We start from the raw sequence: 27,192 nt of genomic DNA on the forward strand, positions 1-27,192 counted from the left end.
AACATTGTGAAAAACGGCTCCCTCTGAAGTGACATAGTTTTCGAGAAAGAAGTAATTTTCGCCAAATTTGATTTCGAGACCTCAAGTTTAGAATTTGGGGTCTCGAAATTAACCATCTAAACGCACACAACTTTGTGTGACAAGGGTGTTTTTTTTCTTTCATTATTATCTCGCAACTTCGACGACCGATTGAGCTCAAATTTTCACAGGTTTGTTAATTTATGCATATGTTGAGATTTACCAAGTGAGAAGACTAGTCTTTGACAATTACCAAGAGTGTCCACTGTCTTTAAGCACTTTGTACTCAATACTTTCCTGAGTTAGTCCACAGGCAATTCCCTTAGGTTGGATTTGAACACAACCTTTGTGTTGCTAAAGCAGATGTTTTACCACTACATGTAGATCATCCAGCTAGCTTGTTGGCTAGGAGGCAGTTACATAGGTGCTAGCAGTGGTACATCAATGATTCAATAGATGTATTATAAGTTATCAAACAAGCGCGAGTGGAATTACGGAAAAATATAGCGCTTCTGCGTCCCAAATGATATGGGACGCAGACGCGCTATATTTTCCGTATTTCCACGAGCGAGCCTGTGATAACGTATTTATCTTCAAGCAAACTTGGCGCGTGACATAGAACACACAAGACGCATGGTAGTGATATTAGCCGTGCAATATAGGTTTTTATCACCACTCCATTCTGCCAATCTGATTGGAGGATTAGCGCCTACTTGAAGATAATGTTCTTTGTTTTGTTATTATATGAGTGGGGTCTCTACTCGACAAACTGATGCTTCTTGGAAACCTCTATCCTCACACAAAATCCAATTGTACTTAAATGTACATGTTTGTTTTCCTTGATCATTATATAATGTAAACAATATCACTTTTCTTTGTGTGTGGTAAAAATAAAAGAAATGAATGAAAATGAATCAATGTTAATTTTTGCAACAAGGATAAAGAATATAATTAGTTTGCAGCCTTTCATTGATGTGTAAAAAGGACTACTTTCCCAAGTTATTTTAATAAAAGAAAATCCACAGGCTAATCACTTGGGTGGGATTCGAACCTTCAACCAAATATGTATTGATACTCAGTGGAGAAGCAAGGAGAAGGTTGACCAGGGTGTTTTGAAGTGGCCCACATCTTTTCTTCCCCTCATTTCAGTCAGTTGGGAATTATTTTTAATGTTTTTTTTTTCTTTGTAGATGTTATCAACCAGATTTGGTTTATCCATTCGTTGGGACGGAAGGTATACTGTAGCCATAACAGTGCCTCCAGCATACGACAGTGCACTGTGCGGTCTGTGTGGAAACTACGATACAATTAAAGGAAATGACTTCATGTTGTCAGATGGGTCTGTGGTAAGTGAACTATTGAGCCACATTGAAAGCAGTTTTCACTAACATGTTCCACCGTTCTTTAGAACCAAATGGTTGACTGTACATCAGGATGGACTGTGTTATGAAAAACCAGGGTAAAAAAAAAATTTTGAGGGATGTTTTTGTGATTCATTATGTACTTTTAGAAACTTTTAGAAAATCTGTTCAACAATATTTATCTCATGAGAAGCGCTTTTGTTTACCAAAGCACCCAATACTAAGGCAATGTGTCTTTTTAAGAAAATAATTTACTCCATAAAGACTATTCATCACCAAACACCAAACATGACAACTTATCCCTTGTTTGTCATATTTCGCTTTCTTATTGTTCTTTCGGAGATAGTGAGTTACTTTTTTTGTGATTGTCTTTTTTTGCTGTAGTGTTCCTTTTACATACAGTGCAGTTGGTTGCCTCCAAGTTACCTGAACAATTTCCTTCTGGGACAAGGCCTTTGTAGAAAATAAGCCTTTTTTGTGTATTTCAGACACCGGATGACGCAACACTGTTTGCTAACAGCTGGGTTGTGGACAACGAAAGATGTCATTCTGAGCCTGGTGTCACGGATCCATGTCAGGTGTATGCAAACCTGACTGTAGGACAAGATTTATGCTTTATTGTCAAACAGCCGAATGGTAAGCACATAAGAAAAACAATAATGTCTGCAGTTTTAATTTTGTAATAGAATTGTTTCAAATTCTAATGTGAACATCAAAAACAATAGTTTCGTTTTGGGGATTCATTATTATAACAGCTCAGTTTTGTGTCAATTATGAAAAAGTAAAGAATTATTTTGGAAACAAATTCTGAAGTACTCTACCTCACAATTTGAAAAGAAATTTTTGTTTTGTATATTTATTTGTAAAACTTCCAATTGCCGACGTTGTGGTTGAGTGGTTTAAGAGCACTGGATTCAAGCTTTGGTGTTTCTATTATTAAGCAGAGTGTGGGTTCAAGTCCCGATCGTGACACTCGTCTCTTTGGTGTTTCTATTATTAAGCAGAGTGTGGGTTCAAGTCCTAGTCGTGACACTCGTCTCTTTGGTGTTTCTATTATTAAGCAGAGTGTGGGTTCAAGTCCCGGTCGTGACACTCGTCTCTTTGGTGTTTCTATTATTAAGCAGAGTGTGGGTTCAAGTCCCGGTCGTGACACTCGTCTCTTTGGTGTTTCTATTATTAAGCAGAGTGTGGGTTCAAGTCCTAGTCGTGACACTCGTCTCTTTGGTGTTTCTATTATTAAGCAGAGTGTGGGTTCAAGTCCCGATCGTGACACTCGTCTCTTTGGTGTTTCTATTATTAAGCAGAGTGTGGGTTCAAGTCCCGATCGTGACACTCGTCTCTTTGGTGTTTCTATTATTAAGCAGAGTGTGGGTTCAAGTCCTGGTCGTGACACTCGTCTCTTTGGTGTTTCTATTATTAAGCAGAGTGTGGGTTCAAGTCCTGGTTGTGACACTCGTCTCTTTGGTGTTTCTATTATTAAGCAGAGTGTGGGTTCAAGTCCTGGTCGTGACACTCGTCTCTTTGGTGTTTCTATTATTAAGCAGAGTATGGGTTCAAGTCCTGGTTGTGACACTCGTCTCTTTGGTGTTTCTATTATTAAGCAGAGTGTGGTTCAAGTCCTGGTCGTGACACTCGTCTCTTTGGTGTTTCTATTATTAAGCAGAGTATGGGTTCAAGTCCTGGTTGTGACACTCGTCTCTTTGGTGTTTCTATTATTAAGCAGAGTGTGGGTTCAAGTCCCGGTCATGACACTCGTCTCTTTGGTGTTTCTATTATTAAGCAGAGTGTGGGTTCAAGTCCCGGTCGTGACACTCGTCTCTTTGGTGTTTCTATTATTAAGCAGAGTGTGGGTTCAAGTCCTGGTCGTGACACTCGTCTCTTTGGTGTTTCTATTATTACGCAGAGTGTGGGTTCAAGTCCCGGTCGTGACACTCGTCTCTTTGGTGTTTCTATTATTAAGCAGAGTGTGGGTTCAAGTCCTGGTCGTGACACTCGTCTCTTTGGTGTTTCTATTATTAAGCAGAGTGTGGGTTCAAGTCCTGGTTGTGACACTCGTCTCTTTGGTGTTTCTATTATTACGCAGAGTGTGGGTTCAAGTCCCGGTCGTGACACTCGTCTCTTTGGTGTTTCTATTATTAAGCAGAGTGTGGGTTCAAGTCCTGGTCGTGACACTCGTCTCTTTGGTGTTTCTATTATTAAGCAGAGTGTGGGTTCAAGTCCTGGTCGTGACACTCGTCTCTTTGGTGTTTCTATTATTAAGCAGAGTGTGGGTTCAAGTCCCGGTCGTGACACTCGTCTCTTTGGTGTTTCTATTATTAAGCAGAGTGTGGGTTCAAGTCCCGGTCGTGACACTCGTCTCTTTGGTGTTTCTATTATTAAGCAGAGTGTGGGTTCAAGTCCTGGTCGTGACACTCGTCTCTTTGGTGTTTCTATTATTAAGCAGAGTGTGGGTTCAAGTCCTGGTCGTGACACTCGTCTCTTTGGTGTTTCTATTATTAAACAGAGTGTGGGTTCAAGTCCTAGTCGTGACACTCGTCTCTTTGGTGTTTCTATTATTAAGCAGAGTGTGGGTTCAAGTCCCGGTCGTGACACTCGTCTCTTTGGTGTTTCTATTATTAAGCAGAGTGTGGGTTCAAGTCCCGGTCATGACACTCGTCTCTTTGGTGTTTCTATTATTAAGCAGAGTGTGGTTCAAGTCCTGGTCGTGACACTCGTCTCTTTGGTGTTTCTATTATTAAGCAGAGTGTGGGTTCAAGTCCTAGTCGTGACACTCGTCTCTTTGGTGTTTCTATTATTAAGCAGAGTGTGGGTTCAAGTCCCGATCGTGACACTCGTCTCTTTGGTGTTTCTATTATTAAGCAGAGTGTGGGTTCAAGTCCTGGTCGTGACACTCGTCTCTTTGGTGTTTCTATTATTAAGCAGAGTGTGGGTTCAAGTCCTGGTCGTGACACTCGTCTCTTTGGTGTTTCTATTATTAAGCAGAGTGTGGGTTCAAGTCCTGGTCGTGACACTCGTCTCTTTGGTGTTTCTATTATTAAGCAGAGTGTGGGTTCAAGTCCTGGTCGTGACACTCGTCTCTTTGGTGTTTCTATTATTAAGCAGAGTGTGGGTTCAAGTCCTGGTCGTGACATTCGTCTCTTTGGTGTTTCTATTATTAAGCAGAGTGTGGGTTCAAGTCCTGGTCGTGACATTCGTCTCTTTGGTGTTTCTATTATTAAGCAGAGTGTGGGTTCAAGTCCTGGTCGTGACATTCGTCTCTTTGGTGTTTCTATTATTAAGCAGAGTGTGGTTCAAGTCCTGGTCGTGACACTCGTCTCTTTGGTGTTTCTATTATTAAGCAGAGTGTGGTTCAAGTCCCGGTCGTGACACTCGTCTCTTTGGTGTTTCTATTATTAAACAGAGTGTGGGTTCAAGTCCTAGTCGTGACACTCATCTCTTTGGTGTTTCTATTATTAAACAGAGTGTGGTTCAAGTCCTGGTCGTGACACTCATCTCTTTGGTGTTTCTATTATTAAACAGAGTGTGGTTCAAGTCCTAGTCGTGACACTCGTCTCTTTGGTGTTTCTATTATTAAGCAGAGTGTGGGTTCAAGTCCCGGTCGTGACACTCGTCTCTTTGGTGTTTCTATTATTAAGCAGAGTGTGGGTTCAAGTCCCGGTCGTGACACTCGTCTCTTTGGTGTTTCTATTATTAAGCAGAGTGTGGGTTCAAGTCCCGGTCGTGACACTCGTCTCTTTGGTGTTTCTATTATTAAGCAGAGTGTGGGTTCAAGTCCCGGTCGTGACACTCGTCTCTTTGGTGTTTCTATTATTAAGCAGAGTGTGGGTTCAAGTCCTAGTCGTGACACTCGTCTCTTTGGTGTTTCTATTATTAAGCAGAGTGTGGGTTCAAGTCCTGGTCGTGACATTCGTCTCTTTGGTGTTTCTATTATTAAGCAGAGTGTGGGTTCAAGTCCTGGTCGTGACATTCGTCTCTTTGGTGTTTCTATTATTAAGCAGAGTGTGGGTTCAAGTCCTGGTCGTGACATTCGTCTCTTTGGTGTTTCTATTATTAAGCAGAGTGTGGGTCAAGTCCTGGTCGTGACACTCGTCTCTTTGGTGTTTCTATTATTGAGCAGAGTGTGGTTCAAGTCCCGGTCGTGACACTCGTCTCTTTGGTGTTTCTATTATTAAACAGAGTGTGGGTTCAAGTCCTAGTCGTGACACTCATCTCTTTGGTGTTTCTATTATTAAACAGAGTGTGGTTCAAGTCCTGGTCGTGACACTCATCTCTTTGGTGTTTCTATTATTAAACAGAGTGTGGTTCAAGTCCTAGTCGTGACACTCGTCTCTTTGGTGTTTCTATTATTAAGCAGAGTGTGGGTTCAAGTCCCGGTCGTGACACTCGTCTCTTTGGTGTTTCTATTATTAAGCAGAGTGTGGGTTCAAGTCCCGGTCGTGACACTCGTCTCTTTGGTGTTTCTATTATTAAGCAGAGTGTGGGTTCAAGTCCCGGTCGTGACACTCGTCTCTTTGGTGTTTCTATTATTAAGCAGAGTGTGGGTTCAAGTCCCGGTCGTGACACTCGTCTCTTTGGTGTTTCTATTATTAAGCAGAGTGTGGGTTCAAGTCCTGGTCGTGACACTCGTCTCTTTGGTGTTTCTATTATTAAACAGAGTGTGGGTTCAAGTCCTGGTTGTGACACTCGTCTCTTTGGTGTTTCTATTATTAAACAGAGTGTGGTTTAAGTCCTGGTCGTGACATTCGTCTCTTTGGTGTTTCTATTATTAAGCAGAGTGTGGTTTAAGTCCTGGTCGTGACATTCGTCTCTTTGGTGTTTCTATTATTAAGCAGAGTGTGGGTTCAAGTCCTGGTCGTGACACTCGTCTCTTTGGTGTTTCTATTATTAAGCAGAGTGTGGGTTCAAGTTCCGGTCGTGACACTCGTCTCTTTGGTGTTTCTATTATTAAGCAGAGTGTAGGTTCAAGTCCTGGTTGTGACACTCGTCTCTTTGGTGTTTCTATTATTAAGCAGAGTGTGGGTTCAAGTCCTGGTCGTGACACTCGTCTCTTTGGTGTTTTGTATTAAGCAGAGTGTGGGTTAAAGTCCTGGTCGTGACACTCGTCTCTTTGGTGTTTCTATTATTAAGCAGAGTGTGGGTTCAAGTCCCGGTCATGACACTCGTCTCTTTGGTGTTTCTATTATTAAGCAGAGTGTGGGTTCAAGTCCTGGTCGTGACACTCGTCTCTTTGGTGTTTCTATTATTAAGCAGAGTGTGGGTTCAAGTCCTGGTCGTGACACTCGTCTCTTTGGTGTTTCTATTATTAAGCAGAGTGTGGGTTCAAGTCCTGGTCGTGATACTCGTCTCTTTGGTGTTTCTATTATTAAGCAGAGTGTGGGTTCAAGTCCCGGTCGTGACACTCGTCTCTTTGGTATTTCTATTATTAAGCAGAGTGTGGGTTCAAGTCCCGGTCGTGACACTCGTCTCTTTGGTGTTTCTATTATTAAGCAGAGTGTGGGTTCAAGTCCCGGTCGTGACACTCGTCTCTTTGGTGTTTCTATTATTAAGCAGAGTGTGGGTTCAAGTCCTGGTCGTGACACTCGTCTCTTTGGTGTTTCTATTATTAAGCAGAGTGTGGGTTCAAGTCCTGGTCGTGACACTCGTCTCTTTGGTGTTTCTATTATTAAGCAGAGTGTGGGTTCAAGTCCTGGTCGTGACACTCGTCTCTTTGGTATTTCTATTATTAAGCAGAGTGTGGGTTCAAGTCCTGGTCGTGATACTCGTCTCTTTGGTGTTTCTATTATTAAGCAGAGTGTGGGTTCAAGTCCCGGTCGTGACACTCGTCTCTTTGGTATTTCTATTATTAAGCAGAGTGTGGGTTCAAGTCCCGGTCGTGACACTCGTCTCTTTGGTGTTTCTATTATTAAGCAGAGTGTGGGTTCAAGTCCCGGTCGTGACACTCGTCTCTTTGGTATTTCTATTATTAAGCAGAGTGTGGGTTCAAGTCCCGGTCATGACACTCGTCTCTTTGGTGTTTCTATTATTAAGCAGAGTGTGGGTTCAAGTCCTGGTCGTGACACTCGTCTCTTTGGTGTTTCTATTATTAAGCAGAGTGTGGGTTCAAGTCCCGGTCGTGACACTCGTCTCTTTGGTGTTTCTATTATTAAGCAGAGTGTGGGTTCAAGTCCCGGTCATGACACTCGTCTCTTTGGTGTTTCTATTATTAAGCAGAGTGTGGGTTCAAGTCCTGGTCGTGATACTCGTCTCTTTGGTGTTTCTATTATTAAGCAGAGTGTGGGTTCAAGTCCCGGTCGTGACACTCGTCTCTTTGGTGTTTCTATTATTAAGCAGAGTGTGGGTTCAAGTCCCGGTCATGACACTCGTCTCTTTGGTGTTTCTATTATTAAGCAGAGTGTGGGTTCAAGTCCTGGTCGTGATACTCGTCTCTTTGGTGTTTCTATTATTAAGCAGAGTGTGGGTTCAAGTCCCGGTCGTGACACTAGTCTCTTTGGTGTTTCTATTATTAAGCAGAGTGTGGGTTCAAGTCCCGGTCGTGACACTCGTCTCTTTGGTGTTTCTATTATTAAGCAGAGTGTGGGTTCAAGTCCCGGTCGTGACACTCGTCTCTTTGGTGTTTCTATTATTAAGTAGAGTGTGGGTTCAAGTCCCGGTCGTGACACTCGTCTCTTTGGTGTTTCTATTATTAAGCAGAGTGTGGGTTCAAGTCCCGGTCGTGACACTCGTCTCTTTGGTGTTTCTATTATTAAGCAGAGTGTGGGTTCAAGTCCCGGTCGTGACACTCGTCTCTTTGGTGTTTCTATTATTAAGCAGAGTGTGGGTTCAAGTCCCGGTCATGACACTCGTCTCTTTGGTGTTTCTATTATTAAGCAGAGTGTGGTTCAAGTCCCGGTCGTGACACTCGTCTCTTTGGTGTTTCTATTATTAAGCAGAGTGTGGTTCAAGTCCCGGTCGTGACACTCGTCTCTTTGGTGTTTCTATTATTAAGCAGAGTGTGGGTTCAAGTCCTGGTCGTGACACTCGTCTCTTTGGTGTTTCTATTATTAAGCAGAGTGTGGTTCAAGTCCCGGTTGTGACACTCGTCTCTTTGGTGTTTCTATTATTAAGCAGAGTGTGGTTCAAGTCCCGGTCGTGACACTCGTCTCTTTGGTGTTTCTATTATTAAGCAGAGTGTGGGTTCAAGTCCTGGTCGTGATACTCGTCTCTTTGGTGTTTCTATTATTAAGCAGAGTGTGGTTCAAGTCCCGGTCGTGACACTCGTCTCTTTGAATCAGAAACTTTACCATAATTGCTTTGTCCTTCAGATGGGAAATAAGGCCATAGGTCCCCTGTACTAGGACACTTAAAAGGACACATAATATTTATCATGCAAGACTAGGGGTTAACGTTGGTGTTTCTTGTTCACATACCAAACACTCTTGGTTTCATTACCAGAAAAAAACAAATACTAACAATTGTTTCTGCCTTCTTGTTGTATTCTTAGGTCCCTTTGCAGAGTGCAATATTCATCTAGACCCCAATATATATTATGATGCATGTGTCTACGATGCATGTGCCACACTGCCAGACCTTGATGTTATCTGCGATGACATCAGCATTTATGCTGAAACCTGCACTAAATATGGCTTCCCACCCTCACCTTGGAGGAAAGAAGATTTCTGCCGTAAGTTCCAACTTCTTAACTTTGTTTTTTGTTCCTCTTCTTTGGTTGTTTGAAGTATTTGACAGCCTTTAGCACCATTTCCAGAGTACCACCATAATTGATTCTGAATTTTTACTGATTGAGAATCAATTATGTGATGCGATACAAAAGACTCATGAAAATGGCTCGGGGAAACATGGGTGATGAACCCCACAGGAAAAATTAGAGTGATCAGGCCCATCGATGGTCATTTCAAGCACCTTGTACAGTGTTAGAAATAGCCCTGGGGTGGATTTCACAAAGAGTTAGGACTAGTCTTATCTCGACTTAGGACCAGTTTATACTTGTCCTAACTTAGGACTATCCATGCAATGTGTATATCTCCTAGGACTAGTCCTAAGTTAGGACTAGTCCTAACTCTTTGTGAAATCGAACCCTGGGTATTAGGTTGTTCGAGGTAATCATGCTGGTAGTAGTAGGTAAGTTAATATGTGTTTTCTTGTGGGGGAGCAGTGGAGAAATATTTTTGGCCAACGACCTGTTCAGTGCAACATTTGTATAAAGGGTTGGGTTATTTGTTAACATCACAATTATACAACTGAATTAAATTTTCAATAAACACAATTAAGCAGAGAGTTTTTACACACAAAAGCCAAGTCTCTTTCTTCATGTACACCCACAATGTCCTCTACAAAAACAATTGTAATTGTTTTGCATTATGATTTGTTTTGAGTGGTATGTATTGATGTCTACAAGGGAGAAGTGGTGGGTCTGAAAAGAGCTGGCTAATGGTTCTCCAGGTCAATTGTGTGGAAAAGTTAATAGAGAAAGAATTATGAATCTGACAAATGTAATATCAGGTCCTTTACCTGCATATATGGCTAAACATTATTAATTTTTTTAGATTTGTTCATATTGGATTTTCAATAGTTTTTTTCCCAGTGATATACCAGGTAACCGGAACAATCACTCCTTATGTGATAACAAATCTGTGTGTGTCTCGGGTAGTTATGAACATTGATCCTTTTATTCCTTTGACTCCAATCCTTCTAATTTGTTGCCACTTTCAGCACTCCGATGTTCCGGTGGTCAAATCTACTCACCGTGCTCTCCGGTGTGCCCAGAAACATGCGCCAGTCGTGACGAAGAGGGCTCGGCAAGATGTGATTCCTGCCAGGAAGGCTGTGTGTGCCCACCTGGATTCAAACTCGATGATCGGGAGTGTGTTCCTTCCAGTCAGTGCGGCTGCACGGATCAAGGCTATTATTACTCGGTATGTACTATTCCAGGCTTAGGGTCATTATTAAGCCTCTATTCAGTCTGCCGATAGTGATTAACCCAGGCTAGCTAGTCAAACAATGAGATCAATAATCTCTTACTCCATGGCAGTGAAGATTAGGAGAAGTTCCCTCGATCATCAAGGTGGCAGTAGAAATCCCTTGAATTTGTCATGCCTACCTTGCTAGAGCTACATGTACTGTAGCTATAGAAGTTCCCTCGAGCATCAAGGTGGCAGTAGAAATCCCTTGAATTTGTCATGCCTACCCTGCTAGAGCTACTGTAGCTATAGAAGTTCCCTCGATCATCAAGGTGGCAGTAGAAATCCCTTGAATTTGTCATGCCTACCTTGCTAGAGCTACTGTAGCTATAGAAGTTCCCTCGAGCATCAAGGTGGCAGTAGAAATCCCTTGAATTTGTCATGCCTACCCTGCTAGAGCTACTGTAGCTATAGAAGTTCCCTCGATCATCAAGGTGGCAGTAGAAATCCCTTGAATTTGTCATGCCTACCTTGCTAGAGCTACTGTAGCTATAGAAGTTCCCTCGAGCATCAAGGTGGCAGTAGAAATCCCTTGAATTTGTCATGCCTACCCTGCTAGAGCTACTGTAGCTATAGAAGTTCCCTCGAGCATCAAGGTGGCAGTAGAAATCCCTTGAATTTGTCATGCCTACCCTGCTAGAGCTACTGTAGCTATTATGCATTAGGACAAGTTTTTGGTATCGCAACCTAATTAGTCTCCCAATTATTTACACGCCTGCTACAGTAGTTTAAAATTAACCTGACCAGTTCTTGCAGAACAAGCTACACAGCTTCAGTAGAGCTTATCCCAGTGTCGCAAACCAAATATACTCGGTTGAATTACTTCACCAATTTACTTTACCTACTAAAGATGTCTCAATAGTACTGGAATTAACTTGACAATCCTTTAGCTTTTTAGGATAAAACTTGTTCTTAGAGTTTGTATTTCTTTTTGTTGTAACTGCTAATCTGGAACTTTAAGAGAATATCCTTGCTTTTGATATACAGAATATCAACCATAGACTTTTTTCTTTTGTAAAACCAAAGAATTAACTAAACTAATTGAAAAATTCAGATCAATGACATCTCACTAGTAACTTATATTTAACCTATAAACATGGTCTAATGAACTGTTATTAAAGTTACACCCGCATGACCTGATCAGACCGTTTAGTCTACAGTTAAGTTAATCCATAGTTAACCCAACATAATTGTCACAGTAAACCTTGTGGTTTATGTCTTGATTGTCACAGCCGGAACATTGATTTAGTTTATTTATTACATCTGTTTCTGTGACAATTCCATTTTAAGAGGAACAAAACATCTTTATTGCATTTATGTTTTTAGTTCTTTTATTGAATGTTTCAAATTCCTTTTTTTGTTTCTTTGGTTTGAACTCAGATTGGAGATGAATGGGTTCGTGAAAACTGCACAGACGAGTGTATTTGCACAGAGTCACAGACAGTCCAATGTCAACCACTAGGATGTCATGAATATGCATCATGCGGCATTGTAGACCAACATCGTATGTGCATATGCAATGAGGGTTACCTCGGCAATGGCATCAACTGCACACAAATCAGAGGACCAACCACAGGTGAGATCCAAATCTCTTCATTCACAAGTTTATTAATCACGTCAACCTTTAACCGCAATACTAAATGAAAAGAAAATCCGCCACTCAACAGTTCTACAGGTTTTTAACCAGCCAATCAGAGACATCCACATATTTCAATCTCTATGAAACGCTTTGATTGATTGGTCTATAGCTTTATAATACAAGTCAGGTCAGATGATCTGGAAGTGACAAGGTCAAACAGCGGGGAACATTCATCAAGTTATTGCCTACCCATCCATTAAGTGGATATCTAAAGAACCCCAACTGTGGTTAAACCATTACCCAGAGGTCGATTGGTTTCAACATCATTTCACCCTTTTGTAAACGTCAGTCGATCGCGATGACAACCAAAGGAAACAATGGAGCTTTCATCTTTGCACTTCTTTAAATAGAATAAAAAAAAACTCAAGTTAAGTGAAAGTATGGTATCCAAGGTCAGGCGAGATATCTCTTGTGAAATACCCATGCAGAAATGAAAGTAGAATTTTATTTAAAGAATTCTTAAGTTTAATAGACATTAATTTGTTGATGGTGTAGTCCTAACACATCTGCTCTAGCAATGCAAAGGTCGTGAAGTTCGGATCCCACCCAAGGGATTTGCCTATGGATGTTTAAAAATAATGATAATAATATGAATATTTATAAAGCGCTGGTATCCATCACACAAGATGCTCATGGTGCGCAAACCTGAAATTTAATAGAAAGAGAAAAGTATAATACATACAAAGCTACTACGAAAACCAAATATAAACCAAATATAGAACAAAAACTTTATGGGTGAACAACCATGTTTTGAGAGTTTCCTTAAAACTAGTCTGGTCCCCTGACCAAAGATTCCTTGTTAAAAATCTTAGGTCAGGTATCACCCACGGTTAAAAATTGAGCATGACGCAACTTGCCAGGGTCGGGGGTCATCTCCAGGGAAACCATGTCTGCACGTACTACTAGTTGCGATAACGTAACCCTCCTCCCAACGGCCGCCAGGCCGGAGGGTTACGAGATTATTTTGATCGTCAATTAATGACAATCTGGTTCAACACGAATAATTTTGACAGCTAGTCACAAGATTTGCCCCATTTTTACCACTTTTAAAAATCATGAAACTTAATCCTCAATCAATGTCTAATGAACACTCAAGTCAAAACACCTCTGAAAAAATATTTTTGAAGAAAAAGGACAAAAACTTACCAGATCCCGGAGCGATTTCCCAGGTTTATATATTTTGAACTTGTCGCATCGCCATACCGAACATCAACGATACTGTCCGAATGTTGACAACAATACGTTCGGAACATTTTGGATAACTTTGAAAAAGGAGGAATTCCTCCTTTTTGGTCACGTGATTTTGGGTGATACCGGACCCTAAATTCGACAGAGCCTAGTCAGAGATTTTTGGGTCTGGGAACCAGACTACCTTAAAACTACTCAAAGAAGATATGTTGCAAATGTTTTGAGGAGGTTTATTTCAAAGAAGAGGACCAGCATTAGAGAAAGATCGATCCCCCAGGTATTGTGAGTGAGAGAGACAACAAACAAACAAGCAAGGACAAATCGGAAGATCTAAGGCTTATACTTGGTCATTAGAGAATCATTATATTTAGGGGCAAAACCTTGTAATGAACGAAAAACAAGTAAGAGCAACTTAAAAATAATATGGTACAGAACAGGAAGCCAGTGAAGGGAATTAAGAATAGGAGTGATGTGTTGTCTTTTCCACATAACTCGGGAAACTGCTGGGTATACAGTCATTAATATACATTGGTGTAAGGGTCAAAAAGAAAATCCATTCTTAAATGTATGCCTTAAAAGAAATAGAACACTGACACTTTTGGCTAAGTTTGTTCTCAACAAGTCTGTATAGACGATGTGACCTGTGACATCACATGTTTATAAAAGAGCCACCAAGCCTGGACTTCCTGCAGGTACGATTTGTACACAGCCTACTGGAAGAAAACATCAAATCTTATATTTTATGGAGATTGCACTGTCTAATTCTTATCAACTTTTGGATTGATGTGGAAATTATGACACAAAGTGTCAACTTTCCCATATGACCAGTGCAGTATCTTGCCTGCCAGACTAGCTCTTTCTTCATGTACGAATGTACAGGGTCACACTTATTGTAAACAAAGTTCACATGGTCTATACTTTAACTTATTTACGAATAATATTGAACGACCGACCTCGTGCAGAATTGTCAACATCCTACATATCTGAAGAAAGAATTATTCTCATCAGGTTAAGTGTTCAAATCGTACAGTAACAATCTTGAAGAGTTTTTTTCACAAAGCTAGACTTTAAGCCTGTTTTATATAGTGCTTGTGAAAGTTGTCTGTTATTAATATCAGGTACTTTTAGTTTTAATCTTGGGAGCTTATAAATGTATATATATGATAATATTGAGATTGGTAATTAGATTTTGCGTCCGTAGCTGTTGCGATGATTGAAGGTTTCTGAACTTTGATGATAGGCCACCTACAAAAAAACAAAACACACGATGGATATCTTGTAAACGGTGCGGACATCAATTTATCACCCCCCAATCTCTTTGCCTTATTAGATAAAATGCACTTGGTTTTCCCTTTAATCTTGATGGATAAAATGGATTTCTTACATTCCTTGAAACGTGTTGCATTTATAAAACTATATAGGTAAGCTTTTGTTATATGTATTTTGAGAGACTGAAATAACAAAAACAAAACATTTTTCTGTTTAGCATGGTTAGAGGAGTACACCACTAGTAGTATTTTGGTCTCCAGGAACAATAAAATGAAGTACGTGACGAGTTTATTTCAGGCGGAAACTCTTAGCCAATCATGATCCATGTTGTAGCGGGCCAATCACGATCCACGATGTATAATAATGACTTAAGGCACCGCTACCAAGTGTGCTCAGATTTTTAAATGTCACTGAAGTACACCTGGTGGCGATGTCACATGTCACGTGATAGAGGGCTGTTCTTCTTTGTGATTTCCGCGTCCATTGCATTCTCTTCCTGTCCTATAAGTGAACCATGATATCAAAATCCTTCTGGAATATTGCGTTTCAACCGTTCGTCACTTCCGTTCTGCACAGCTCGCGTATTTGAAGTACCTGCCATGCCTGTGGAATGAGATCCCCGAGTTCGTTAAGGAGTCACGGTTGATCTATTCAAGAATCACCTATGAAAGCTCATGATGTTCACTGTGCATCATTAATATTGTAAATTGTGTTTATATATTTTATTCTTGAAGCTTGCTGTTTTGCTTTGCGCAGCAAAGGTATTCCAGCAATTTCTGCACACTTCATTCATTTTCACTATCACACACTCGAACTCAAGCATTTCCCTCAATAGTTCACTCAAACTAGGGTTTCCTTTTTGCTGTTTATGCATTAAGTTTTGTGCACACTACTTCGTTTTTCCCATTCAGACTCGTTTCAGTCCTTTGATTTAATTTATAGGCATTCAAGACTACACATTGACCATTCATAAGTTCAAGTTGAATTTATATTACCTATTCACACTTGATGAAAACGATAGGTTGACCAGCTCTTGTTGTTGGCTTTTACGAAATTGAATGAGTCTTGCGGCCTAATGAAATTGAATGATCTAATTATCTGCCCAGTGAACGATAAACTGGTGGAATTGAATCACTATTCTGATTCAGTGGAGCATTCATTGTCAACTGAAGTTGAATGAGCTGGGTGTTGAAAAGAATGTTGTTCAAATTGGCGGTAGATTTATTTCCAGTTGATTCGTTGAAATGTCTGAGACAATTGTTTCGGACATCAGTGAACCGTATTATTACCTACCAGACTTGTTTGATGAAATTGGTTACAAACCAATTTTAAGTAAGATGTACATCTGAAATAAGAAAAAAAATGGTGGGTTTGTGTACATAACTAAAACAGTTGTAACTATTTAGACTTTCAACCCAAACACAAACCTATACCCGTTTGAAGAAAAAAAAAAAAGGTGGGCATGTCACTTTGGTAAAAGTCGCTTACGTGAAAATAAGTGGAACTTATTTTTATTAACACAAAAGCTTATAGTTATTATAAACATTGAATTACAGTGAAATTGCACATTTATCACAAAGTTTTTCAAAGTACAATAGGGCATACCTTTTCGGTAAGACCTTTCTAATGTTGTTCAACAAACCGCGCTGGTTGGCATGGGGCCAAAATGTTAGCAAAACATTCAATGTGTTTATAGATGTGTGTTCTAATTCAAAATGTCTGCAAATTTCCAACTCAAACAAATTTCATTCCATAATTGGGTGCATTTGGTTCCAACAAGTTCAACCCATTTTACAAACTTTGGCTATCAGTTGTTGCTGTTCATTGATGCCTTCCGATACTTTTCCAACCTTGGCTGACAGCGATTTGGCTGTGATGTTGCCAAAAAAAGGAACGCACATTTGTCCTGCTTTATCTTTCTAAAATGGGAGGGCGCTTGTTTTTCAACGCCAGCAAACTCACAAGGAATGACGCAGTATGTTTTCTCCACAGTCGCATGATTATCATTAACGTTTATTGTGAAGATTAAACACATGATTATAATAGTTTTTCAAAAGAGGGAAGGAAATAACCCCACAAAGGGTCCGTTTTTGTTCTTTTCTTATAATTTGTTTTCATACTAACTTTCCCAGGGTTGCTAACATACCGATAGCGTGAATGCCACCCAGCGATCCATTGTGGAAACGCACTCAGGCTTATTACCGTTGCTACACCAGGCCGGGTACCTGGCATTGTATATTTCTGGGTCCCTACATCACTAAGCCCAAATCTACAGATATTTAATAATTGTATGGGTCACGCAAACCGCGCACACAATGGAGGGGAAATTTCATGGGAACCGCTGGATGGGAAGCTCTTTTTCTCCCGTCCAGGTTTAGCAAGATAACAAGGAAAGATTTGACTAACCCTGCGAGCCAGAGTACATTGGTCAAAGAATATATTTGGCCACTGTGTATGAACAGCTTTTGGTCTTTTTTGTACCTATCCATTGCGGCTTGTAATAATAGTTATTTAGCCGCAGGTACCCACTCATGTATTGCAATGTTATAAAAGGTTGGGTGCTAACAATAACACACCTTGGCCTTTCAATCTGCTTCAACCTTTTCCCACAGTATAAACATGTGGGGGTTTATCATTTCTGATGGTGAAACAAAATACAAATATCTATATTGGTTTATGCCTCTCCTGATGACGAAGTTCTGGTTTGGTTCGGAAGCTAAGGCCAGCCTTCCCTACTAATATTGTATAAATGTCTTCATCCAACTTCAAAGTTGCAGATGATGTTTTGTGTTTGGTTTCCTTTCTGAAACAATTTAGAATATCATGCATTATAGAGTGATTTTACACAATGTACCACCACAGCGCTTTACAGAACAATTATCAATTATCTAAATACACAATTATAAAAGAACACAAGAAAATGACATCGAAAGAGCATTTTGTTTTGTGCACGTCATTTGACTAGAAGGTAATCCCCGAGTATTTTCCGGGTATCTCCCCCACCCTCTTCCCACAAAGCTTCTGGATACTCAGCAGAAATTTATAGAGGTTTTTCTTCCTCTTTCGTAATCATTCCCGCCTCCCTTTCCTTCTTTCGGAGCAAATCATTGCGGGCGGGTAGTTGTTTATATTTAAAAGCAAATGGCTCAGACACGCGTATTGGCGCGAATGTTTCACAGATTTTGAAACTCATTCCGAGTTTAGAGTGATTTCATTTTAAAGGGACTCGTATTCGTTTGGTATATTATCACTCTTTAAATTATTGGTTATTAAAACTTTCTAGGGTAGAAGTACATCGGCTTAGTGTAAAGCATTTTCTGTATCATCGGAGTGTATTGTGGTTATGGAAAAAGATGTAAACATATATTTATGCAAATACATTTGCATCTGAGGAGCACATCTTTCAGAAATGTTTGTCAGATTGTGTATTCCAATTGGAGATTATTCTTACTGCTCGGACATAACCGCTCCGGAGTGTTGATGACATCTCCAAAACGTTACAACCTTTTGAAATTAAAATGCCATGGGTTAGTTTTATTTTATATCTACATTTGAATATTGATTGAAACAATCGAATGGCTCCTAAAACCAAAAGGGCATTCCCTATAACGAGTAACGCAAAAGTTGGGTTGCCTGTTTACAATTGATACACACACAGCCCCCTGTGTTGTAGTGTCTCAGTGGACTTTCCTCTGTTCTTACCTTTAAGGGAAATCAACTCTTCAACACATAAAGTAAAATATCGAATGGTACTCGTTATTCAGCCGGCATGGAAAGAGGAGGGTTTTTCCTATAAACCAGTCAATACTTTTTCCTTCCATTCTTCAAATTTGAAATGAAAAGAATAAACTACTTTTCACCTATCTCTTTTCTCAAAGGAAAAACAAAACACAAAGTAAGGATCATAATAACACGCTTTCATCCCATAGCAAAATAATTGTTAAAAGATTAAAATTATGTGTTGACTTAATGGAGTAGTAATATCACCCGACACCCTTTCCAAACACCACCACCACCACCACGGACAACTAAAACACTCAGCATTGTGTTTGAATGGATGGGTGTGCCTGTTATACCCGCCCCTTCGTGGGTGGATTAGTGACAAGGTTATGCCACTTGGCCACACAATCTCTTCTTCATTGCCAAATAGTCCTACAAATTCCGATCATCGCGGAAAAAACAACAACCAACAAACAACTAGTACACATAACTCATGTATGAATTTAAACCCTCCTTCATTCTGCTGTTTTGGCGCACCTACTCAGTCGTATTTTATTTTTTATTTTTTTTTGCAGTGCCATAGGCACCCATATCGCTATGTACTGATATTCACATCTCGTGTAGGCAAATGTGACTGAAATGTATCTGCAAATGTATTTGACAAAAAAAAACATTTACAAAACAGCAGACTGGACTTTGGTATACTCATCTGTAAGGTACACTTCGTGGCTGTGCTTCTCTTGACATAAACATCGCGTAAGTGAGGGATCTTATTTACTCGTTCCGGCCAATATTGAATGTGTAAATTCACAGCAGTTCCGTTGGTGTATTATTAAAGAAGGTCATGTTTGGACAATCAGTTATTATTCAGAAATCACTCCAGGTATTCCTAGGCTATGAGCGTCCCGCTTGTATAAAGAGACCTTCGTCCTTGGGTAAGCTTTGTCCTGTACACTACCCAGACTGGGTTATTCTTCATTGACAGAGTTTATGTAGTTCTTCCAGTTCTTGGTTGTACGTGGTCTTTGTTGTTAAGTACTAGTTTGGGTTCTGTATGAGGATTACATTCTAAAATAGGTGGTTATTGGGTTGATGGAATTGTCACTTCTGATGTTATTGCTTCAAACATTTATCCATCCCTAGGAGAAATGGGAACTGGGAATACTCCATGGACAAGAATACTCAAATGATAACCTGTTTTGCTTACAAACTGTGTATTGTACCAAACACTGAAGAAATAACTTCAACTTTGAATTGGCGACTTTGAAAAAAAAAACGAAATAAAAGAAAACGGAAAGAAAGCATTTCAACCTCTGACAAATCCATCAAATAACTCCTTGCTACTGATCATGGTGAATTAAAACTTTTACTAGACATTGATTCTTGAAGTCTTTCCACAAAATCAATATTGGTGATAGTATTTTTATTCCATTATGATTTCATTCTGAAATGTTTCATGGCATTTTCACGCATTCGGCACAAGCGACCACGCCCATTTCTAAATTTCTCGTGCACACTAAACATTTCTGTTGTTTTAGTTTATCATTGACAGTCAAACGAATAAATTCTCATCCACCTCTAGAATAGTTACTATTTTGGCATTAATATAAGTTAAGCCAACAACTAGATAATCATGACTACTGTGTAAAGCTTTCCAACAACTTACCCAAAGCGCTAAACTCAGGCCGGTCGCCGTCCCGTAGCTTTGCCGGCATACCTGTCCGACTGCCGCCGCTGTAGACTCTGGGCTGCGCACAGCGATGACGTGCCTACAAAACTTGAAATGAAAAAAAAAACATATCACCAAAAAAGAAGAGAAAAAACTCCAATAGAGAGAAATGAAAAGAACTTTTTTACTTGACCTGATTGCAGCATACACTAACTTCACTTTCTATAAAGATATGCAAGTCATCGACGTTGAGCCACTTGATTGGTCGACGATGAAAGCCGAATTTAAATAATGGTAGTGGTGAAGTTTACCTGTGTGTTTAATATCACCGGTTTGGCTGTAGAAAACCTGTTGTAACTATGAGAGCACTATGTAATCAGGTAACAACAATAGCATCATTCAACCGTTCAGCCTCGACCCGACCAAATAACACCCGACTGCTTTTGTTAGGGAGTTTTTTTCTCCCTTGATTATTAATGGGTCTGGAAAATTAAAGTTTTTAAGATAGATGACTTTAAATGTAAAAGTTGTACTTGGTTTATCGAGGATGTTCTCTAAGTTGAATTAATTTCCTGGTGCATAATGCACTATTCAAAAAGTCGAGACCGCACTTGCTCTTCCCACAGCAGCCACTCTCACAACCGCCCCGCCCCCCCCCCCCCCAAAAAAAAGGGGGATTTGTAACCACGTATACTATACGAGCAATAGTAACTTCTTGTAATTAAACATATTAACGTAATAATGGAGTTTGCAACACAACTACACAAGTTTAGGATCAGGTTGGCTCAGTGGTTTCTTTCCCTGTCTTTCACCTCTGTGGACCCGGTTCAAATCCCGCCTCGAACCGGAGTCTTGCATGTGGAACTTGTTTTCAGTTTTCAATTTGGGGTTTTTATCTCGTTTCAAATTCATCCTATCATTCTGGTTAGGTTTGTGTTGGATGTGTAATTGAATAAATATTTTGAATACCAAGTGTACCTCACACCTTGTAAGATGTAATAGTTTTAAGCTGACAGGCTGACGTTCTGACCAGTACTCTGAGCATCACACTTCCTTTTGAGATGTGAATATTATCTCGATTCCCAACAAGTCTTTACTTTACGACTTCGAGTTCGAACATAAGGTTTGTTCTAGGTTATACTTTGGAATCATGGCCTTTTCGAAACAAGGACTTCAGTTCGGACTCATGCTTGTTCCGCATCAGATAATACATAGCATTTCGGTATGGGATTTCGGAACCCAAGTCTCAGCCATAGTTTCGAAAATGACCTACATATTTGTCGCTCTGTAAGAGGAAATGGTTTCATTTTATTTCATTTAGTCTGGTTGTGAAGCCAATGACTCCCTGAAAAGCAAACGTTATCACTGTGGTGGCAAATAACCCACTAGAAACAAAACAAGGGGTAATACATTTAGATTAGGGAGGAACACAAATACTACAAGGAAAGCGCACGCAGTCAGATGGGGACTGGATCCTCGAAGTAATAACTAACGCAATTCCAAAAATAAATAAAAAATAATATAATATGCTTGCGTACGAATAATGATTGGAAAAGTGTAAATAACTTGATGTGCCCCATTGAGCTGCACTATACAATGTATTGATACCACAGTCAGACAAGCAAGGTCACATTGCAGGTCACTTATTTGCATAACAAAGAAAACTTAATGCGGGTGTGGAAATAATAATGAAAGAGGAGGGTATTTCAGTGTGCACACAGGGAAAGTTGGCTCCGTTCAGGTAAAACTGAAATTTAGGGGTAAAGTAACGAGGTGAAAAGCCCATTGTGGTGAATCCGTGTGAACCGGTCCAGTGAATGCCGAGTAGTACAATACAGCCAGGTGCCCCAGACGCTCGCATTGCCTGCAATGAATAATTGCTGTCAATGAAGTTTGTCAAGCTTCCATTTTTATGGATTTTCTTTTCAATGCTCCATTGAACCTATGCTGAGGAATTTGCCCTACCTCCTGGATTGGTTTTCACACAAAAAAGTTCAAATCCCTGGTTGCTTGTAGTACTTTGGGAAGTTGGGTTTTTCATTTCAAAGATTATGCTGGTACAAACTCCTTTAAAATGTATATTTTTTGATGTTTTAGTTTTGTTCTTTGACATAGTATCTATAGATTTACAAAATATTATGTTGAAAGAATGTTATTTTTCAAAGCCAATTTAAAGGTTTCTCAATTCTTTGATCTGGTGCCCCGAGCCTTGATAAAAAACTTAAACTCAACTAAAGAATCAATTGTGATTGACAAGATAAGCATTAACAGAAAAATGAGCTTAACACACCACACATACACATAATATACAGGGTTCAGATTACATTTGGCAGAAAGTTCGTGTGCACTTTCAGATGATGGAAAAAGATGAATTGTGTACATGGCACTCTTATCACATTCACAATCCGTTCGATAAACTGGAAAATGTAATTGTTTATTTTTTGTACGAAAATCTACATTTTCTACGATTTTGACACGAGTAGCATGTTCATATGTTTTTACCCAAAAGATTACGTAAAGCATTAACGCAAGTTTCCGTTTATTTATCTAATATTAAAAGGAAAAAAGTTCCGCGAAGCAAAGTTTTATGTGCGTCATTTTTTCCTCGCACGATGTGTCGAAAAATTAGTCTTTCTTTGGATCTGGGGACTCGATTACAATTTCGAATAACCTGGTCCTTTGTAAGAATTATTTGTAAGTAATGTTTGATTTTTGTTAGAGAAAAAACAAACCCCAAAGTTTACAAAGAATTTAAATTGTTGTGACATCATCGATTTATCTACCATGGAACACGGGCGGCAGCCTATGACGATTGATGTTGATGATGATGATGATGATGATGATGATGATGATGATGATGATGATGATAAGGAACGCATTGTCAAGGAGTAAGCCTATAGTGCCCACGCTTAAAGGCAGTGGACATTATTGGTAATTACTCAAAATAATTATGAGCATAAAACCTCACTTGGTAACGAGTATAGGCAGAGGTTGGTAGTATTACACATTGCGAAAAAACGGCTCCCACTGAAGTGACAAAGTTTTCGAGAAAAGTAATTTTCCACGAACTTGATTTCGAGACTCCAGATTTAGAATTTGTGGTCTCGAAATCAAGCATCTGAAAGCACACAACTTCGTGTGACAAGGATGTTTTTTCTTTCATTATTATCTTGCAACTTTGACGTCTAATTGAGTTCAAAATTTCACAGGTTTGTTTTATGCATATGTTGAGCTACACAAAATGAGAAGACTGGTCTTTGACAAAACCAATAGTGTCCAGTGTCTTTAAAACCCTTGTTTCAGCTCAGCAGAAATAAGCAGGATACCACAAGGTAATTTGATCCCAGTAAGCATACATTTCTGGGCTACTTTATGGGTTAAAGCAGGACAATGAAATCGGGCTTGGAATTACGCGAAGGCAACTGAGGCCTGTTACCTACGTCATGGCTGGTCTTGATACACCTCCATAACGATAATTGAAGAAACAAAAACTGCATGCATTTATATAGCGCCTAACACCTCCAAAAGAAAACCTCTATAAAGCGCTCAGAGGAAACACAGAATAATTATATGACGAATTGAACAGAAATGTTTTGAAGAGACTCTTGAAACTTGGATAGAGGTAGCTCGTTTGATGTTGATTGTTCCATAAATGAGATGCAGCAAACTGAAAACCACGTTTGACCACATTGTTTTTGACAATTATTTTCGTGCCAATATTTGCAGTGCCCTTGGCAGTTTATAAATGGGCTTGCCCTCTAAAATATGAAATTTCGACATGTGAAATTGGTGCTTGTATTTTTCACCCCCCCCCCCCCCCCCCCCAACCCAATCAAAAATGCAAGGAAACCATGGTTTGAATGCGGGAAAAACTAGTATGGTTCTTGTTTTTTCTTTGAAATTCACCCATCGTGATTGTATAATGCACATTCAAAAATCTTGACAAATATGGCGGCAGGGATAACAGGTTCCGGGGTGACTTTCATAGGTCACGTTTTAACCTACATAGTTTGGTAGTTTTCTTTTGAAATCATCAAGGTAAAGAGAGAGAAAAAAAATTAATTGTACCGGATACTAGACGTACCTGTAAATACATATCGATCAAAATGGAAAGTATAATCGTTAACGTGGCAGGCGCTTGTGTGAAACACAATGGACATGCGCTGTGAGCTAAAGGTATTCAAAAGAACAGATCGCAGCGTGTGGAAACTAGGTAAACCTTGGAGCGCCATTTTGGGGCACTTATATATAGAGGAAACGATTGGTTTTGCACAAAATGAAAAGAACGAATATAGGACGGGAAAATTATTTCTGAAACCATTCTTTGGTACTAACTGGTGATCCGGTTTTAATTCTTCAAATGTAAAACAATTGGATGAAACTTGTGGGCATGTTGTAATATTAGTTAGTATTAATCGGATCTAATAAGCTCATATTTGGTGTCATTGGTGTGAGGATGGTTTGGGTTCGGTTGTGTTGATTCAGTGATCTGACAGGGGCGTACGTTTAATATATATATTTTGAGAGATCGTCTAACATTACAATAACGGACGGCCACTTCAGTGTGAATGTGAAGGATACACCTCACCGATTTGGACTATCGACTTGGCAAATCACCTGCCAATAAAGACACGTTGCCACATACATGTAATGGCTAGGGTTGAAACAGGGTTACCTCCCTCACAGTCCGTTGGACGTAGGCATAGGTATGCATCCACCAAAGGAGCCTATAGCCGACAAAACAGAATGCACTATTTCAATTTTTTTTTTATGAACCCATTATGGTGAAGTGCCCTGCTCATGCGCTCAAGTTAGTGTCATGGCCGGGAATCAAACCAACACTCTTCTGCTGACAACACCAAGTCTTGGGTCCGGCGAACTTCACGGCTTTGCCACGACACGAAATTATAGTCGTGAAAGTAGCATTTTACGGAAATTGCACTCAAACTGTTTGTTAGAAACGCTTCAAGGAGTCCAGGACACAATTTCACAGAGCTGCTTTTTAATGCAGACAATAATTTTTGGCTAAGCAAACGATGTTCGGCTTAGCAAAACATTGTATACGAATTCAGTATTATAATGTTGGCTAAGCAGCTCACGGAAACATGGCCCTGCCGGTAACCACTTATTTGGAGGTCCCCTTTTAGAAGTTTAAACGACGAATACGGTTTATATATTATGTTCGCAAATTAATTTAATTTTGTGAATGAAATGGACACTTCATTCATTTTGTCACATCCTCAATTTTCTGCGTTCTTAAAATGTTATCAAAAAGTCCATCTCATGTGGTAGATTAAATTGAATCTCACGCAATGTGTTTATTTGTTGTGCTTTGCAGTTGAGTCAACAACATTCCAAACAACAATGCTGACAACTGATGACAGTACAACAATAGTAACATATCAGAGCACGACATGGGACTTCACAACAGAGGGCGCCACCACCACCGACGGTGCGATCACAACTGATCGTACCACGTTGGGTGCGTTGTCAACTACTGCAGCATCCACAACTGATGAGTCGACGTCGATGCAACAATCAACAACTTTAGAACCTTTGTCGACCACTGACGAGTCAACAACTACAGCCTTCACAACAGATCGTACCACGTTGGGTGCGTTATCAACTACTGCAGCATCCACAACTGATGAGTCGACGTCGATGCAACAATCAACTTCAGAACCTCTGTCGACCACTGACGAGTCAACAACTACAGCCTCCACAATTGATGACGCGACGTCAACTCAACAATCAACTACTTCCGAGCTGTTGATGACCACTGACGAGTCAACAACAAAAGAAGAAGCAACGACGTTGAAAGTGTCCACAACAACTCGTCCACCATCAACAACAACTCTTCCATCATTAACAACTCGTCAACCATCAACAACAACTCTTCCACCATCAACAACTACACAGCCAGCAGTGACCACCGATCAACCAACTACAACTATGACACCAATTACGTCATCACCGTCAACTACACAACCGACCATCCTTTATAATCTTACCCTCACAAATAAGAACAGCACCTCACTCACCATCTCATGGACGATCTTCGTAGAGGTGGCGGCCCTTCAGGTCCAGTGGCGCCCTCTCTCGGCTGGTTCAAACTTCGAGAGCAGCGGTGCTGTTTTTGCAACTCTGCCCGAGTACAAGTTGACTGGTCTGATGGCAGCCACTACGTATGAGATACGCCTTGCTTTGCCGAGGAATGGAGTGCTAGAGACTGGGGACTCTGTGTTTGATACTACATGTCCCGAAGGATTCACAAATCTCCTTTGTTCAGAGGGTAAAACAATGTTTACTAGAGACGAAATAAATTCTTTAAAGGCAGTGGACACTATTGGTAATTGTCAAAGACCAGCCTTCACAGTTGGTGTATCTCAACATAAGCATAAAATAACAAACCTGTGAAAATTTGAGCTCAATCGGTCATCGAACTTGCGAGATAATAATGAAAGAAAAAAACACCGTTGTCACACAAAGTTGTGTGCGTTTAGATGGTTGATTTCGAGACCTCAAGTTCTAAATCTGAGGAATCGAAATCAAATTCGTGGAATATTACGTCTTTCTCTAAAACTATGGCACTTCAGAGGGAGCCAATTCTCACAATGTTTTATACCATCAACCTCTCCCCATTACTTGTCACCAAGTAAGGTTTTATGCCAATAATTATTTTGATTAATTACCAATAGTGTCCACTGCCTTTAAGGGGACGTATATACCTTTGATTTTTGTAACCGTTCGATGGTTTTAATCCTTTATGTAAATATAGATTATACAATAAAACTTATTTTTGAAAAAGGTGAAAGCGGTATTGAGATATCGCCGAAAATCCGGAGCGGTTTATTTTTAGTCCTCGGAGGAAGATAATTGGTTATTGGAATACACAATCTGAGAAACATTCAAATTCAAATGTTGGTAACATAAAAACTGGTATCTTTTCCCATAACAACGTACTTCAAAGTGTTCAGATTCTCAGAATGCTGTGTACTATCGAAAGCTGCTGTACTAAGTACCAAACAAAAACCTCCCAATTTTATTAACAAATATCCAATTGTACAGAGGGTGAGTTTCATCGTAACCGTCAAAACTGGAAATACATTTTTTTTGCAAAGAGAAAATACGCAAAGAACGGTTCATGGTCAAAAAGGTTAATTTATTAATGGCAATGTGACATCGGGGCTCTCTTAAAAGTAACGCCTAAAAACATGATGTGGCAATCTGTCATCTAGTCAATATAATAGGGAGTTTTCGCTTTGGACGACGGATATGGTTCTGCGACGGTGAACCATCCGTCGTCCAAAACTCCATATTCTCTTGGTAACAGAGACTCGGTTTGAATAACCGAACCCCGTATGATTATTT

The 27,192-nt window shown here is 39.9% G+C and overlaps 1 protein-coding gene across 1 annotated transcript in view; it reads left to right on the top strand.

Moving 5' to 3' along the window:
- Nucleotides 1-27,192, top strand: part of LOC117290455 (IgGFc-binding protein-like) — an 88,440-nt gene that overhangs the window by 50,014 nt on the left and 11,234 nt on the right. Inside the window, exons 73-78 of the mRNA XM_033771871.1 lie at nt 1,209-1,364; nt 1,868-2,015; nt 8,860-9,039; nt 10,089-10,291; nt 11,717-11,912; nt 25,160-26,113. Of these exons, the coding sequence (XP_033627762.1) occupies nt 1,209-1,364; nt 1,868-2,015; nt 8,860-9,039; nt 10,089-10,291; nt 11,717-11,912; nt 25,160-26,113 (1,837 nt within the window). The remainder of the gene's footprint in view (nt 1-1,208; nt 1,365-1,867; nt 2,016-8,859; nt 9,040-10,088; nt 10,292-11,716; nt 11,913-25,159; nt 26,114-27,192) is intronic.

This window comes from Asterias rubens, chromosome 5, assembly GCF_902459465.1.
Source record: "Asterias rubens chromosome 5, eAstRub1.3, whole genome shotgun sequence".
Classification (NCBI taxonomy): Eukaryota; Metazoa; Echinodermata; class Asteroidea; order Forcipulatida; family Asteriidae; genus Asterias; species Asterias rubens.